Source organism: Copidosoma floridanum, unplaced genomic scaffold (assembly GCF_036245765.1).
Source record: "Copidosoma floridanum isolate Cflo_tuat_1 unplaced genomic scaffold, Cflo_Japanese_pri ptg000013l, whole genome shotgun sequence".
Classification (NCBI taxonomy): Eukaryota; Metazoa; Arthropoda; class Insecta; order Hymenoptera; family Encyrtidae; genus Copidosoma; species Copidosoma floridanum.
The window spans coordinates 28,373,318-28,389,742 of NW_028321890.1; the positions used below are offsets into that span (position 1 = coordinate 28,373,318).

At 33.6% G+C, this 16,425-nt stretch overlaps 2 protein-coding genes across 2 annotated transcripts in view; one reads left to right on the forward strand and one right to left on the reverse strand.

The window, feature by feature from the left end:
- Calx (sodium/calcium exchanger 3) overlaps positions 1-16,425 on the reverse strand; it is a 104,432-nt gene that overhangs the window by 5,609 nt on the left and 82,398 nt on the right. Inside the window, exon 7 of the mRNA XM_089590964.1 lies at positions 15,282-15,440. Within this exon, the coding sequence (XP_089447090.1) occupies positions 15,282-15,440 (159 nt within the window). The remainder of the gene's footprint in view (positions 1-15,281; positions 15,441-16,425) is intronic.
- Positions 6,876-10,707, forward strand: LOC149374984 (uncharacterized). The gene is made up of 7 exons (XM_089591533.1): positions 6,876-7,013; positions 7,962-8,068; positions 8,534-8,695; positions 8,944-9,173; positions 9,422-9,566; positions 9,742-9,777; positions 10,445-10,707. Exons 2-7 carry the CDS (start codon positions 7,984-7,986, stop codon positions 10,480-10,482), a joined length of 696 nt encoding a protein of 231 aa, XP_089447659.1. The 5' UTR covers positions 6,876-7,013; positions 7,962-7,983; the 3' UTR covers positions 10,483-10,707.

Consider the following 16,425-nt stretch of genomic DNA (forward strand, 5'->3'; position numbering starts at 1 on the left):
AATAGACCAATAGGTAAAAACTCTTCCTTTTTTCCGCCCCTAAATGCTCGTATGATCTTCGACGCGCACGACGGCGGTGCAAGCGTTATTCCCGTAAGTAGGTACATACACAAGCGCGAAATTGGTTTTTCTCCGATTCCACCGATTTCGGTGCCATACGTACACACACGAGGGGAATATTTATACGATACTTTGGCGACGGTAAGGGGTACATTGTAGGCTCACGTGCGAGTCCGACGAAGGGGGTTGAAAGAAAAGGGGAAAAAAGTCCGTAGGGACGTAAAATTTATGAGCGAGTATCGGTTTCAGTTTTAGAAATCGTTTAGCGACGAATAAGTGGCCGGTTATCGAACAAAATTTTCTACGATTCAAAAATATAGTGTTTTTGGATGAAAAAAAAAGAAAAAAAAACTACTGCCTTACACAGTGTTGACACTTACACGTAGCTAGATTGTCAACTGTTAAAATTAGCTTGATAAATAGATAGACACTATCGCACGTTTGCCAACCAACGGAAGTTGAAAAAAAATTACAGCAAGAGTGTACAGAGATACTTTAATACTCCTCTAATAGAGAAAGAACGAAAGAAAAAAAAGTAGTTTTCGTTTTCTCAATGTCGTTAAACCAAACTGAAGAATTGCTTTATTTCTTCATATCGAGGTGTCGCTTTTTAGCAAAGCGTGATAATCGTTATCGCCAGTGTTGTCCACAGCGTGCTAATGATTGTAATGTAACGCTACAGAATTGAAGTCCACAGCCAAGTTGTTTTTTGTGGTCAATCAAGAAAAATAGTCAGTCAGTCTTGTGCAATATTGAACAATCGAAAGAAAAAGTGCAGTTCACGGCATTGTTGCTGAATAAATGTCAGTGTCGATCATAAAAAGGTGTCATCGGTGTGAAATATAAAAGAATCTATACTCCGTATGGAATAGTATAGAGATAGGCTCAATAGACTTTGTGTTTCTCATTCTATTTGCGTTTCTGCTTTTATATACATGATCTGATTTGTATTACACTCTAATGGTTAACTGCACTTTTTTCAAGTGATGTCATCATTTTTAGCCTAACCAACAATGTATGTTGAGGTACTGGGAGAATAAGTTATCTCACTGACAATCCGGATTTTGTTTAGTCCTCTGGTGTACTGAATCACAAAAATGTGTGTGTGTGTGTGTGTGTAGATTCGTGTTTATCTTATTATAAATATTTAAATCAGATTTTATCATCGTTTTCTGTTTCTTATGTATAATTTATTGAATTCACAATTAGAATGTTATTTTATAACTTACCTCATGACATTTATATTTTATCAAAAAGTGATAGTTATGAGTAAAATACCAGGGTTTTTTGTTCCCAAAGTTTAATGTGTTGAGTGGAGTGAGCAGAGCTCGTATTAATTAAAATAATTACAGTATGGAGTAAGTTGAGACAGATGTGTAATTGGTGGAGCAGAAATAAATACTCATTGCTGCGCCTTAGCTACTGTACAGCCACTCGTAATTTAGTAATTTAGTAATCATTGGAAATATTGACAGGTAATTCTAGTTATTCTTTGTCTTTTGAACTTTTTCCGACATGTGTGAATGAATTACTTAGTTTGTTTGATTAGAATTACCATTAAATATGCAGAAAACTCATAAATATATGCTGTTCAGATGACCTTAAATTAAATTTATTTTAGATATAAGTGCAAATGTGGATGGAATCAGAAAGGTCGCGCAAAAAACTTATAACTTTCACAGAATCCTAACTTAAATAATTAAAGGGTCACGTTATTAAGCTTTTTATTTTTTGTATCATTGGTTAAGACATTAGAAATATTCTGAAATGGTGGTGTTTTCTTTCTTATTTCTTTTAAAAGAAACATATGGAAAAATAATTGTATTGAATTAAAGAGAAAATTACATTTAAGTGCATATACGTCATCTATAGTTATATTTTTTAACTTTGTAATATCGTTTATGTCATCACACGTTTTTATTACAAAATGTTTTTTAATTAATATATCCTCATGTTTTACAATAATGAATTACCTAAAAAAATATAATTCATATAAATGGTTTCAATGAAAATTAAATTTGTAGGTAAGATATAAGTTTGCAAAGACTAAAAAATAAACATAAAAATGTCAGTAGAGTTTTATTTTATTTCAATACTAAAGTATGATCATTGAGTAATAAAACATAATAATATTTTTAAATAATTATGAATGTAATTACAGTAATTCAAATTGCATCAAGAACGTTTTAAATGATTAGTATGAAAATTTTTTAAAATGGGCTTATGAGATGTAACATCCACTAAAATGCAACATAAGTATAGCTGCTGCCGTGTAACTCTAGATTAATAATTATGAACTCAATTTAAGTAAAATACCAATAAATAGTATTTAAGGATCGATTATTTCAGCCCAGAATGCAAGGCATCGTAGTATTTCTGCTTTTTATGACGCTCGCCCTTGCGTCTAGCTCCAGCATAAAAAACTTTGCATTTAATGAAGGTAAGTCTACTGATGAAGCATCTTCATTTTTTACTTTATCTCTTAAGTAAATCTGTTATGTGGTAATCGTTTCTTTTTTTTTAATACTATAATGGCAGTACTTGTTATACTTGAATTCCAAAAAAATATTTACTTGAACCGCTTTCTCTTGAAAGTTAAAAAAAAAGATATATTACCTGCTTTCTTATAAACTTCGATGGATCATTTACTGTATCACTTATATTTTATATATAAATAAAAAAATGCATATAGTATTTTGTTTAAAAAATTTAATTTTCATAAACATAATTTTTTTAATTTACTCTTAAATTTTCATTTACTCTATAATTAGTTGTACATTCAATTTAAAATATTGTAGGTAATTTTTGTATTTTTTGTGTTTATAGAACTAACCAAAAAAATAATGAACTCTGTGAATCACCCAAAGTTTTATATTGTGGTGAAAAATGTCATGCCCACAACTGTTCCAGGAAAAGAAAAAGTTTTAGAAATTGAATACTCGACTACATCTTTTACAACGATCGAAATCCAGTCTGATAAGGGTAAGGTGCTATTAAGCCACATCATCAGAAATTAAGAATACGATTACGTATATTTCGTAATAGAGTTCTCGCATAAAAAGTTCCGTTTTGCCTATCAAGTATATTACAAAATATTAGATACATCACTTTTCTTTTTTACATCAACGAAAATCACCAGAAATAGAACAGATAAAAAATCATGATGGGGGCTCTATGGCATCACACCTGAATAAAGTCCACTACGGATATGTCACGCGTAAATTTAATGTGCCTTATCTCCGTCAGTTTTTGTTAATGTAAAAAAAGAAAAAATACGTGTCCAATATTATTTGAAAATCTACTTGATGGGATGGATGAAATATTTCATACAATACCCCTATCGAGACCTTTGAAAAAAATATAAATAACTATTATCCAGTTATTAAAAAAAAAAAATTGAATCTTAGATTTACTGTCATGGTCCTATATTTTAAGCATCATCTATATAATACACATGTAGTTAGGTGTTAAGAATGTATGTTCAAAAGTTTGATTATCGAAATCTGCAGTAATCCTTTTGGATCACGTGAACAACGACTTCAGCTGGAAGACTTATGTCAACATCGCTCGAGGAAGTACCGAACCTCTAAATAACATTATCCTTACTGTGAAACAGCAACAGTATTCAAAAAATGTTTATGTTTACATCAATTGTGAGACTCATGCTAGGGGTACACTCGATCTTATAAGCGTCCCTTCGAGGAAGATCCAGGAATATCTACCATTAACACCCAAAGTAGTAAGGTCTACGTTATGTTTGCTTTTTATATTGCTCAATACAATTTAACCAATTTCTAATTTTTTTTTCAATAACTATATTGTTCAGAGCGTTATACTTAGATTAAAATTGATTTTGTCGGGTGCTGTTTTAGTAAATTGACGCAAAAAATCATCTTAATGTTAAAATAAGCTAATTATAAATATTATAATCATGAAATTACGTATTTTTCAGTTCTACAATTCAAAGTACGAAGTTGAATTTTTTAACAGCAATCACAAGGATCTCATTGATATTCTACGTAGTTTTGATTGCACAGTGACGCTTAGGGGCGATCTACCCTTAGAAGAATTTGAAGAACTAAATGATTACGATTATGGTAAGAGTCTTTATTAAGTGTACCTCATTTTTCTGTCTATAAATAATATAGCAAGTAAAAAACCTGTAATACATTTTCTGATATAGTACATCTTTAAATTGTGCTTCTTATTTTAGTCACGCTACTGCTTTTTATGAGTTCTCGAATTACAAGATTATTAATTATATATTTAATATTTTTAAGGTTACGAGGGAGAACTTAATGATGCTGATTATGGTAATAGTCTTCATAAACTACCTTATTTATATGTATATAAACGACATGGCACGAAAAGCAGACATAACGTGAACGAAAATGCTCATTGACAAAATTAAGTTATACGCTCCACATTAAACTTGTGAAAAAAAAGAGTTATTATGTCCTGACATTAAAAAAATTTTTTTTTTTATTTGATGTACTGATTATCACAGCTGTATTAATGACACAAAAAAAAAAACTCAAAGTTCTTTGAAAAGAAACTGTTATTTACAATATGTTCCAAGAGAATCTAACTACTTATGTCGGACTTCTGGCATTATCTTTCAGATTAAGATAAAAAACGAATAATCAAATAATTTGTATTTATAATATTTAACTTTATATCAAACACAATAACAGTAATAAGGCTATGTAGATGAAAAAAAATCACAATTTTCGAGGATTAGTGCTTCTTTTAAAACAAAATAATGCAACTGTTTTTCGTCCAAATAATTTTATACAATACTTGCTTTTTTTGAGTTGTAAAAAAATGCTTAGTAAACTGTGCTGTTCGTTATAGTCTAGCTTGATATAATCATAAGAAGCTCATCACTTTATATTTCTCTAGAAAACGAATTATTAAAACTGTGGGAAGCTGCTTGAGTTTGACGGAATAATACCACCAAGTCAAGTAATGTCACAGGAAAAGTACTACTCTACACTCGAACTTTTATCCAAGTCTTCAACGAGGCCCCGAAAATCATCCCACCCTTTGACTGATCAAGTCAGCTCCGGACATCGTCATGGCTTGCTCTAACGATCGCACGTGTGCATCCTCTAATTATTAAGTGGATATGGTTGCCGCTCTCCCAATTTCGTAATTATGACGACAGTCACAGAAAGCTTGAAATAGCCCGAGCAAAGACGAAAGACTTTCATTTCATCCAACACACGAGCTTCATTTAATAATGAAAGTAATTAACTTGCACAAAATAGTTTCATGAAGTTTCTGCCTCAAAATGCTCGTATAAACGTTTTCTTGGTAGACACTTTTTTACGCTTGCAGGAGTAGGTGGGGAACGAGATAAAAAGCCCATAAATTTTTTAATGCATTGAGAATATAGTGTAGCGTCGAAATTAAAAAAAAAAATAAATAAATAAAAAAAGTCTAGGTGGCAATTGTTGGTACTTTGAATGTTCATTTTCTGTATAACTATGTAAACGACGAATATTTCCAACTACTAATTTCTTATTATTATTTTGTTTTTATTAGCATTATAATTTAGAACAATAAAAAAGAATATGTCAAGTAAAAATGCGATCGTACTGTTCTTATTTTATTATGATGTAAAAAATTATTGCGTGTCATAGCTTTTCTTCGTGAATTCCAAATTTTCTCCGTGACCAACTGCTGTTAGGCTGTATTTACTTGAGATGTACATGATTTTTGGGAGAAAAAGAAAAAAGCAAAAAAGTGCAGCTCTTTAATTTTTTTTTTTTTAACAGTTATGTAAAAAACTTTTTTGTTTTGATACAATCAAGTATAGGAATATTGTATAGCCACTCACAAAAATTTTTTCACCTATATTTTTTGGTTGATAATTGATTAATAATTTTATGTAAAAAAATAACCCCAAATAATCATAAAATGATTCAAGTGACCTTGAATTTTAATGTAGCTGATGTATTATTTTGAAAGTATTTTAAAATCATCAAATGCAAATGTATTTTAAATATTAAACAAATTTTAAAATTCTTTTCAATTGTGAAATTCACAGACTTATTTTTCTTAGCTTTAGAGACACTCGAATTTTTTAATTGAATTTCACAAAAAAAACTTGCTTCGTTCTTGAAAGCACATAAGTTAAGACTAGCGTTGAAATTAAACATGAAAATATGTAGTAGACAAAATAAATCGTGTGTGAGTAATAATATTACTAAAAAAATCATTTTCCAACAAATAGTTTTGGAGCAACAACAAACTGCTGTATACCATGATCGATTATGCATCAACAAAGTGACATGACTTTCATTAGTGACAATAACGACAATTATTTCAAATTAAAAAAGTGAAAGTTTTTTGTCAACATATTTCCCTATGATAAAACTAGTAAAAATAATAATAATGGTACGTAATCATAAAATTAATTTATCTATAAACTAAACAACATTAACATTGGATTGCAATGGACGAAGAACATGATAGTCATATAAAATTTACTGAATAATTTTAAGTCAGCAATTTTTTGACTTATTGTTAAATCTCGAGTAGCTACTTTTTTGAATAATAATCGTCTCACCCTCAAACTTAAAAACTATAACATAGAATTAGACGTGTTTATGAACATAAGTATGTAGAGGTGCTGATAATCTTTGCCAATATTAATAGGAAGAAAGAGAGAGTTAGAAAGTCAGAGAAATTTGAACAATATATTATTTTCGATGGTCATGTATGACTTAGCATGCTTTTGGATGCGTCATTCAGTAGAGTTTCATTTTTGTTATCGATCGTACCTTCACTAGTGGGCTGACGAGAACGCGTATATATAGTGCACCCTAGGAACTGATTCCTCAGTTACTTTGTACATTGCAGCAGAGCAAGAGAATTAGTCGATTAGTCTTGAAAGATATCGTATCATCGAAAGAAGAAGTGCAGTTCACGGGATCGTTGCCTAAAAGGTGAGTGTCTTCAATAAAAAAGGTTTGATCGATATTAAAGAATATGTAGACTCATGTAGGTTTTGCCTTTAGTACAAACTTCCGATTCTCTTCGGATTTCTGTTTCACTCATCTGAATCAAATTTAATTACAAATTCACTCTACTCGTTCCTTATTAATTTCCATTGTAATTGATTTATTTCATATTTAATCCAACTAGTAGTTTCTAAGAGAGCACTGGGAAGAAAAAATAATCATTTTGGTAATGTACAGTAAACCTTGAGATTAAAAATTACTTTTTTTATATGTAATGTAGTTAACCACCAAAACATTCGCCCTAACTGCCATTTTTTCAAAAATGTCATAAAATGAAATGAATGCTATGATTGGAATTATTCAAATATCTTTCGTAACATTATTAAAAATTGGCATGTAAGTAACGAGTTCCAGTAAAAATAAAAAATTAGTAATAAATTATGAACGATTCGCAAAAGTCGTGACAATAAATTCAAATATTATGCATTTTAATAGGTCACTAAAATTTTAATGTAAAAAATTTTCGTCGCAGACTTTCTGGATATTATAACCGGTGATTTGACTATACGAGTACTTAACTCAGTTTACTAAAAATCCCGATAAAGTATGTAGCTGTATACGTCTTCTTGTTTTTTGAAAACAAATACTATTGTCCAAGACACTTCTTTTTCTGTGTATCCATATATTCTGTTTTACTCTTACATATTTTGTTTATACTTCAAACATGTATGGTATGCATGATTACATTTTTAGGTAAAATTAAAAAATTACCATATTTTAATTTTTTTTTTACGGCACATGTAAAGCCCTTATCTCTAGCTTATTTAACATTGTATCTACGAACACAGCAACATAAGCTTATTAGAAACTATAGTTCTAAATTTACAATTAGATATTTTATCTGTACCAAAAAGTCTACGAATTACTTTTCAGGTACTGATCATTCCAGGTAAAAATGCGAAGCGCTGGAGTGTTCCTGTTATTCGTGGCGCTCGTCCACGCCCGTAATTTTCCTCTCAAAGATATTGAATCAGATCCTAGTAAGTCTCTTGTGGAGTCTCCTATACGTTTATCTCTTTCCTCACTCAAAACTGTACTATAGTACTTATTCGTATAAATTCATGCTCTGAATCTTTTGACACTGCAAATTCAACGTTGCTATAAAAAAAAGGTTTTTGGAAAACTATAAGTTTTGTATACATTTTCGTTACTTTTAATTTATTAGTACTACTTACTGTCAAATCTGCGTAGTGGTTGATTAGCATTTTTCAAAAAGTCGTAAAAATTATAGTTGTGTCTATGGAAACGTAACAACGTAACTAATTGTCAAATATGTCATAAACGTCCGTTTGAAAATATGATCGTTATGACCCTTTTAACGATTTAACAATAATTGTTTTTGAGTAACATAGTGTTCCTATTCTGCTCTAAATTATTTTGATTAACTCTATTATTAGTCAAATATTAGTTGACGTTTCTAATGCATATTTTTTTTGTGTTCTAAGTATTAAGCAAGAAGATAAGTAATTCCGAAAAGAGCAGACTGTTATATATTACTGTCGAGACTAAAAACTCAAAGAATATAGTCCAGGATAGAATATTTGAAGTGAGCTATTTGGATAATCCAGCCAAATTTACCGTTACCTACGATGGTCCGTCAAACAAAGGTATGGTTGTTCGAAGCACTAAAAAAAGGATGCTAAAAATGTATGTTTTTAAATTAAATTTTTGATTATCATTAACAACGTAAAAAAATATATGGTTAACTATCACTTAGCTTACAAGGAATTTCAATCTGAAAATCAATCAGTTCGTATTTTTCGTTGTTATCCTATATTTTTAGCATCATTCATAGAACTTACATCGGTAAGTGTAAAAAATTTCATTTTAAAAGTTTGATTATCGAAATTTGCAGTTATCCTTTCGGATCAGATGAACAACGACTTCAGCTTAAAGACTTATGTCAACATCGCTCGAAGAAATACCGAACCTCTTAAAAATATTATCTTTGTTGTAAACCAGGAAAGATTGTGGAAAAATGTTGATGTTTACATCAACTGCGAGAATAAGAAAAGAGGTACACTCGATCTTCTACATACCCCTTCTAAGATGGCCAAGAAATATTCAACATCGATACCCAAAGTGGTAAGATCTATTTTATGTTTGCGTACTCGCCTCACTAGAAATTTCTTTCGTATAAATTTAAACAATTTTAAATTTTTTATATGCCATGTGGCCGTAAATTCTAATTTTATTATGATTATCAGAGTGTTACAGTTAAATAAAAATTTATTTTGCTGGATACAGTTTTGACCAACTAATTCAAAAAATCATATAAATTTTTTAATGAATGTATTACAACAACGATAGTAAAAGAATTTTCTATTTTCCAGTCCTACAACAGAGAGTACAACGTTAATGTTTTTAACAGCCACAATGAGGATTTAGTTGATGTTCTGCAGAATGTGGGTTGCGAAGTGACGCAGAGGGGCGACATACCCTCAGAAGATTTATTTGAAGCAGATGATTCTGATGATGGTACGAGTTTTTATAAATGTATCTCATTTTATGTCTATGAACAATAGCAAGTGAAATATCTGTGAGACACTTTCTGAGACAGTACTTCCCTGAATTGTGTTGCCTATTTCAGCCATGCTATGGCTTGTCACAGTTGAATATCAGATCATGAATTAATCTCTTTGTATTTTTTCAGATAACGAGGTAGAATATCGAGATGATTTTGATTATGGTAAGAATTTTCATTAACTACCTTATTGTTAACGAAAAAAAACATAATGTATACACGTATATATATGTAATACAGACGTAACGTGAACGAAAATGCTTATTGACAAGTATAAGTTGTACTTTTCACATTAAGTATATCATGAAAAAAAGAGGTTAATCAGTCTTGCGTTTTACGTCCTGCCATTATTTTTTTTTCATTTGATGTTGTCGTCAATGGGTCAAAATCATCGTGTATAACTTGATTGTATCATAATCGTGTTGATAACATAAGGAAAAAGGTTTACTCAAAGTTTCTTGGAAATAAAGTGTTATTTGCAATATGTTTCAAGAGAATAATACTACTTGTACTAGACTTTTGGTACTATCTTTTAAATTATGATAGAAAATTAATAATTAAATAGTATGTGTGTCCTAAATATTCGACTTTATATAACACAACAACAGTAGTGGGACAATATAGTTTGAAAAAAATTAGTATTTCCAAGGTTGGTATATCTTTAAAAAAAAAAAAAAAAATCGAAGCCACTTAGTTTTGTCCAAATAATTTTATGAAATTCTTGCTTTTCCCACAATGTCAAGACATGCTTGTTGAGCTGTGGCCTTCGTTTCAGTAAAGCTGCTGCTTGTAATAGTTATAAGAATCTAATCACTCACTTTATATTTTTTAGATAGTGAAGTAGAAGAACCAATTATGGAAGCTGCTTGAGTTTATCGGTATAATGTCACCAAGTCAAGTGTCGTTGAATTGTAATGTCACAGTGGAAGTACTACTCTATACTCATAATGATAGTCTCAGAACACATAGATGAGACTCTGACCGTAGGAGCGAATTTGGCAGGAGATTGGCGGTCGTAGGTGTATTATAAAAATTGGAAACTGTTCATAACAATAATAATTCTTTTATAACTTAGTTGAAACTGTGTGTTTTTAATTGAAATATAATATTTAAAAAATTAAGATTTAGATTTACACGTTTACGTTTAAAAAGTAAATATTTCTACCCGAGTAAAAGGCAATAAAAATTTCCTAAGTATGTATCCAATGTTTTATAGCCTATGTCCAGTGACTTTAATTGTTTATTTACAGAGAAGAAAGAAATTTTTGATTTTGTTCCTAGTAAGGTCAAAAACGTTTATTTTCATCTTGTTTTAATTATAAATTTTTGTACACAAAGTATGATAGTTTAGCTTAACCTTCAATTTTTCCATGGGACTTATTAATTACATATCAGCAGAATTTTTTATACATACCAGCTATGGTTTTATCATTAATAACTGCAAGTTTTTTTCCGAGCGATTGCCACTGAGAGCTGAAGAACGAGCTCTAACTAAAAAAAGTTCAGAAAATAATCATCCAGTGATTCTGACCAATATTTAAAATACTTCTTAATCAAGCAGTTGTTCTTCGTTTGATTGTCTAATTAAGATGAGCATTTAAGATAACATAAATTTAATTTTTTTTAACACAAGTCAAAACCAACTTTTTAAAACTTATTTAATATTATTTTTTTTATTTTATTTTTTTTTTTTATATCGTACATTGGTTTGATTGCCATGTCATGTACAAATTTTTTTCATTTATTGTTGATTCCCATCCAATAAGGAATATACTGCTTTATAAATATTTTAGTGCCAAAAGTATTTTTTAGACGTAAGCAATAAGATGATAAACCCATATCCATTGTAAGAGACGTTTTTACTTCGTCGAACATGCTAAAATGTAATATGTTGAGATTTTTTTAAGAAGTAACAAGTCAACGAAAAAATACTTGTTGCTGGATTCCAATGGTTATAGGCTGAAGTTGAAAACAAAACTTAGCAAAGTAAAGAAATTTCGGACAGACTTTACAAACAATGCATCGTAATATTGACTTGCTGATAAATCAGTAGTAATCACCACGTTTGGTCAGACATTGATGTGTGACAGTTTAAAAAAAAAAAAAACTTTCACCTCTTGTGGAGTAAAACATTATTTTTTCGTAACAGTAAGTGAACATGGCATGAATTAGGATACTAAAATAAAATGTTTCAGTAATAACACAGTGTAAGATACAATTAAACAATAAATAGGGTCTTTATTTGTCATAGCTACTGTCACTGATTCGAGTTAAAAATTTGCCCTTAACGAAAATCCATAATTTTTGTATCCACACCTAATGCATGATAAAGAAGTTGATAACTTAATTCATACATATAAATCCGATTACAGTAGGTATGCTTGCATTGACAGTATTCCTCATAAATTCTCATACATCTTTTAGGAGTCACAAGAAAAAGGAAAAGTTTGTTATCGTCACTCCTCAAATGAAACTAAAAAACATTTTGTCTTTTATGTGGATGTTGGTAAACTAATAAGATTTTCCAAGAACAAAATTTACTCCAAACTACTAATGCCCAAGTGAAATATGTGTATACCAAGAGAGTACAAAGCATAGGTTAAGACCAGCTAGAGAGACGATGCGCATCGCATTCGCATGACTGCGAAACTCCCCCTCGTTAAGACCTTGTCGTCCTCGGAGTCAAGGAGTCGCACGTTTGCGTCTTAATTAACGCTACGTGAGCTGATTTCGTCCAGCCACTTCGTCGCCTTCTGAAATTTTCTTCTTGTGAGACAAGAACCGTCCTAGAGCGTGTGCTGATATTGCCTCACGAGCTGGCGATAACGGCGTTGCTGATGTTTACGAGAAAATTTAATTAGTTGTTCATCGTGGTGGTTAAAAAAGATTGGAGTTTTCTTGAGTACGGATGGATAAATTGTTTCTACTAAAAAGAAGTAAACATATTTTACAACATTTAACCGTGAAAAAAAAAACTGAAGTCTTACATCATATTTTGATAGGCCACAAGGACATAAAATCCCAAACTTTCAAGCCTCGTGCCAGTCTCGTTCGTAACCGACTAACGAGCCGTGCAGAAAGAACGGAAGGAGAGCGACCGCAACTATGAGTATACCGGGGCTCTCCTCGAAGGAAGCTCACAGCAACCACTTCGGTGGGTCACGCTTAATATTTTCCGCCCTCCCGTGAAGCCATGGCAGTTCTGATGACAAAAATGTCAATCACTTTGCTGCTTCGAAAAAAAAAAAAAAAAAAAAATTAAATCGCATGGAGTTGACCTGGTTTCACCATCTCGATCCTTTTGTACCGTTTCCATTCGCTCTCGCGTGCCCCGTCTGTCCATCAATCGCGTACATAACGCTACAAACAGCGCGAATGGATTCAAGGTGCGCTTGGCGTCGAGCGTGATCAATTTTCAAAATTTTTTTCGATCAAACTTCCTGCAGTTATTTCCCGTGTGTTGTTTACGCTCACGCAAGCGTGCCACGGCCGGAAAAGTTGGCCCTCGCAATGCACCTCACTGTTGTTGTTATTTATTTTTATCGCGGTGACTCATCCAACCCTGATAGCGTGGCATTACTCGGGCATTTAATTAAAAATCCAATCGTAAGTGCGTTCCCGATGATAAACAGACTTGGATGTTCTTCTGATGGGCAGTCGATTAAAATCAACGTATATTCAACTGATGAGCGTCTAGGCCAGCTTTGTATCGATTAATTTACGGCTCGAGCTGGTGAATCTCCGGCCGTTAATTACGTTACGTGAAAATTGGACGCCAGCAAGAAATTGATGCTTCGGATGAGCTTGCGATGTATCTGGGCGTTGTTGGAATCAGAGATTAGGCTTTAGGATTGTTTTAACAAATTTTGCTGCTGGGGCCCATTTTTATTCTGGATCTAAGTATACCTAATAGTATGGCAAAGTTTTTTTGTTTGGTTACCAGTGAAAGGCAGATCTAGTGGCATACAAATGTATGAGAAGAACGATACAAGTAGAAATTCAATGCCAGATATGAATGCAAAAAAAATCGGTACCTGGTGCTTACAGTGCACCTTTATAAAATAAAATAAAAAATAAGAAAAAGTACAATGATGATTATCCCATTCGTTATATTGACCCACATTTTCACGACGCTTCATCTCTGGTGAAAGATATTGTCTGAAACCGACACCCCTTTAGCCCTGAGCTTCACCACGATGGACTGCAAATGAAAGTCTTGCGAGCAGCAAGTACCAAGTTACATATTTCTCCCTCTCCCCGTAGTCCTACCTCGACGATCCCTCGCGTATAACCGTAACACGTCCTTGACCAAAATTCCCTCCCGTGTTCCCCGATTGCTCCCTCGGTACATCGAGTCCTTCACCCCTTTTTCGTTTCACCACGCGCGCACCAGAGGTACATAGAACTGCTTCTCCCACCTCGTATCGTTATTCGTCGATATATGGCACGTCGTGCTCGAGCCATTCGGCCACTGCAATAACTGCTGCTCCAGCTTTCCTATTGTTTTCGAGACAATGGGCGAATACAATCAATTATCCCGGTGCTCCGCCCCTTGCCAATTCCTACTCTCGTGCTCCCCCCTTCCGTCTGTGCGACCCTCGTGCATTTTTTGCCCGAGCCTCGCGATGCCGTGAAATCGGTCGGTATCGATTTCGCGCCTCGATCCCGGAAAAAGCATCCAAGGTGGAATTGCTGGAATGCAGTTTTTGTTAAATTATATTTCTTCACTTCGCTGGCAGGGTTTTGAGTTAGTTTACTTACATGGCGCTTCGATGCGAGAGCCTTTTTTTTCTATTCCTCCAACCGATCGTGCCAAATGAACTCATTCACTGAGCGCATTTCTATTTGATATGTAATTTTTTTTTAAACCAGAAGTAAAGCTCGAACTTTGGCGTCAACTTGTTTTTCATTCAAAGTTTTTGGATCAAGTGAAGTACGTGGGAGAGATGACTCGGTCTAATACGAGGGATAAACCACACGCTTGGCTTGTATATTATACCGAGAGCACAACTTTTTCAAAACGTGATATGGGCATTAAAATGCAAAACGTAACAATGCATCGTTCGTAATGTCGGGTGGATTAAAAACTTGGGGTGAAAAGGAAAAAAGTACGGTTTAATCTCTGCGGAACTGTAATCATACAAAAGGATTGGGGCTTCCTATGGAGCAATGCGCTAGTGGTGCTTGTTTTGGCCTGTTTTAATTGCAGATAGATTTGCTTTTGCATTTAACTTGGCTGATTGCGTTTCCTACATCTCAGGAGACTATCATACTCTTTGAAATTTTTTTTCTTTCATACCATCACGCTGGCTCGACGTTGTTGAAGTTTAATTAAAACGTGAAAAAAAAGTACCAAGGATACGCGTGAATTTTCACAGCGTTGAATTTTTTTCTTCCAGAAAGAGACTTAAAAGTCCATTAGGAGCTTTTAGGTATATGTTATATGTCCCTCAGAAAAGTTTGGCCTATCTCATAAGAGCATTAAATTAAAGCATCGACAGCCAATTCATGCAAGACCCTAAAAAAACTCCCTCGTCACGGTGAACATTACCTTTCCTCCCTCCAAAAAAACTTGAAGAAAAATCAGGTCGCTTTCCTGCGTAAAATCTTTCCAGAACAAAAAAAAAGTGGAAGCAGTAAAAGCAAAAAAGAAAATAAGGGAAACTTACCGGGTATGCTGGTGCCAAGGGCGACGAACAGAATGGCTGTGACGGAATCCTTGATACCGAGGGTGCAGCCAAAGTAGGAGGCCACGTCACCGATGATGGCCGTCACCACACCGATCCCGAAGATGCTCACTATGAAGCAGATGTACCCACCAGCGATATCTAAAAAATAAAAAAAATAACATCACACGCTTTACATTTGCACTTGCTGAGCAGCGCGTTTACGTGTATCGAATCGATTTTCACGTTAAGGGGGGAGGAGGAAAATCGGACGACTGCTTTGTCTGCATATATGCACACAGAGGCACTCGTATCCCCTAAGGGGCAACTTGACACGTGCACCTCCTCAGTTGAGATTCGTGCCTGCTGCTCTTGGAGATTACAGTACTACCATCAAGCTACGGCTCGTCCCGGGAGCTGTAATGGCTCTATTGAACACCTGATGTTTATCCTGCACATGCAGTGACTATACCCCTGGGTAGTTGTGTTTTTCACTCGAAATGGAAATTATAATTTTTTTTTACAATCATACGATCTATATTAACTTAAACGTTAAATCAGCGATTGATTGATTGCACCTACTTGACTTGGATGAATTTTAATAGAGTTACTGTGCGATAAAGTAGACTAAAAATGTAGGATAGGGTTATTGGAGTTTTTTAGAACCAAGCCACGAAAAGGCTCCAATAGCAAAAATATAAAGCAGATTAATACTTTACTTTACACGCGCTCCGTGTGGAGAAAAACAATGCTAGAGGTCCTATACTGACCCCCACCCCCAGGTGGATCGGTACATTATATTCGATAGTTTTAATATTCGACTCTCGCTCCCCCGGTCGATTTGCTCCCCCCATCAAAAACGGCAGAGCCAACCTTTCCGAGATAACCTTTCAGCTTCAATAATTTTGAACCCCCTGACCCTACATAACTCCCCCTTCCCTCGTCGGTCTCGTGCACCCTCGCAAATTGAACTATTCATAGCGCGTCCGTGTTATCTCGAGTTCGCCCCGTCCTTGCTTTCGAATTAGCTTTAGCAAAAAAGCTCGCACCCCCAGCCCTCGTGCGCCGATGAAGATCTCGGGGTACTCTTTTTTCCCTCCTCCTCCTCCGCTTTCGTATACCCGTAATCGGGCGAGAGACAGGATAC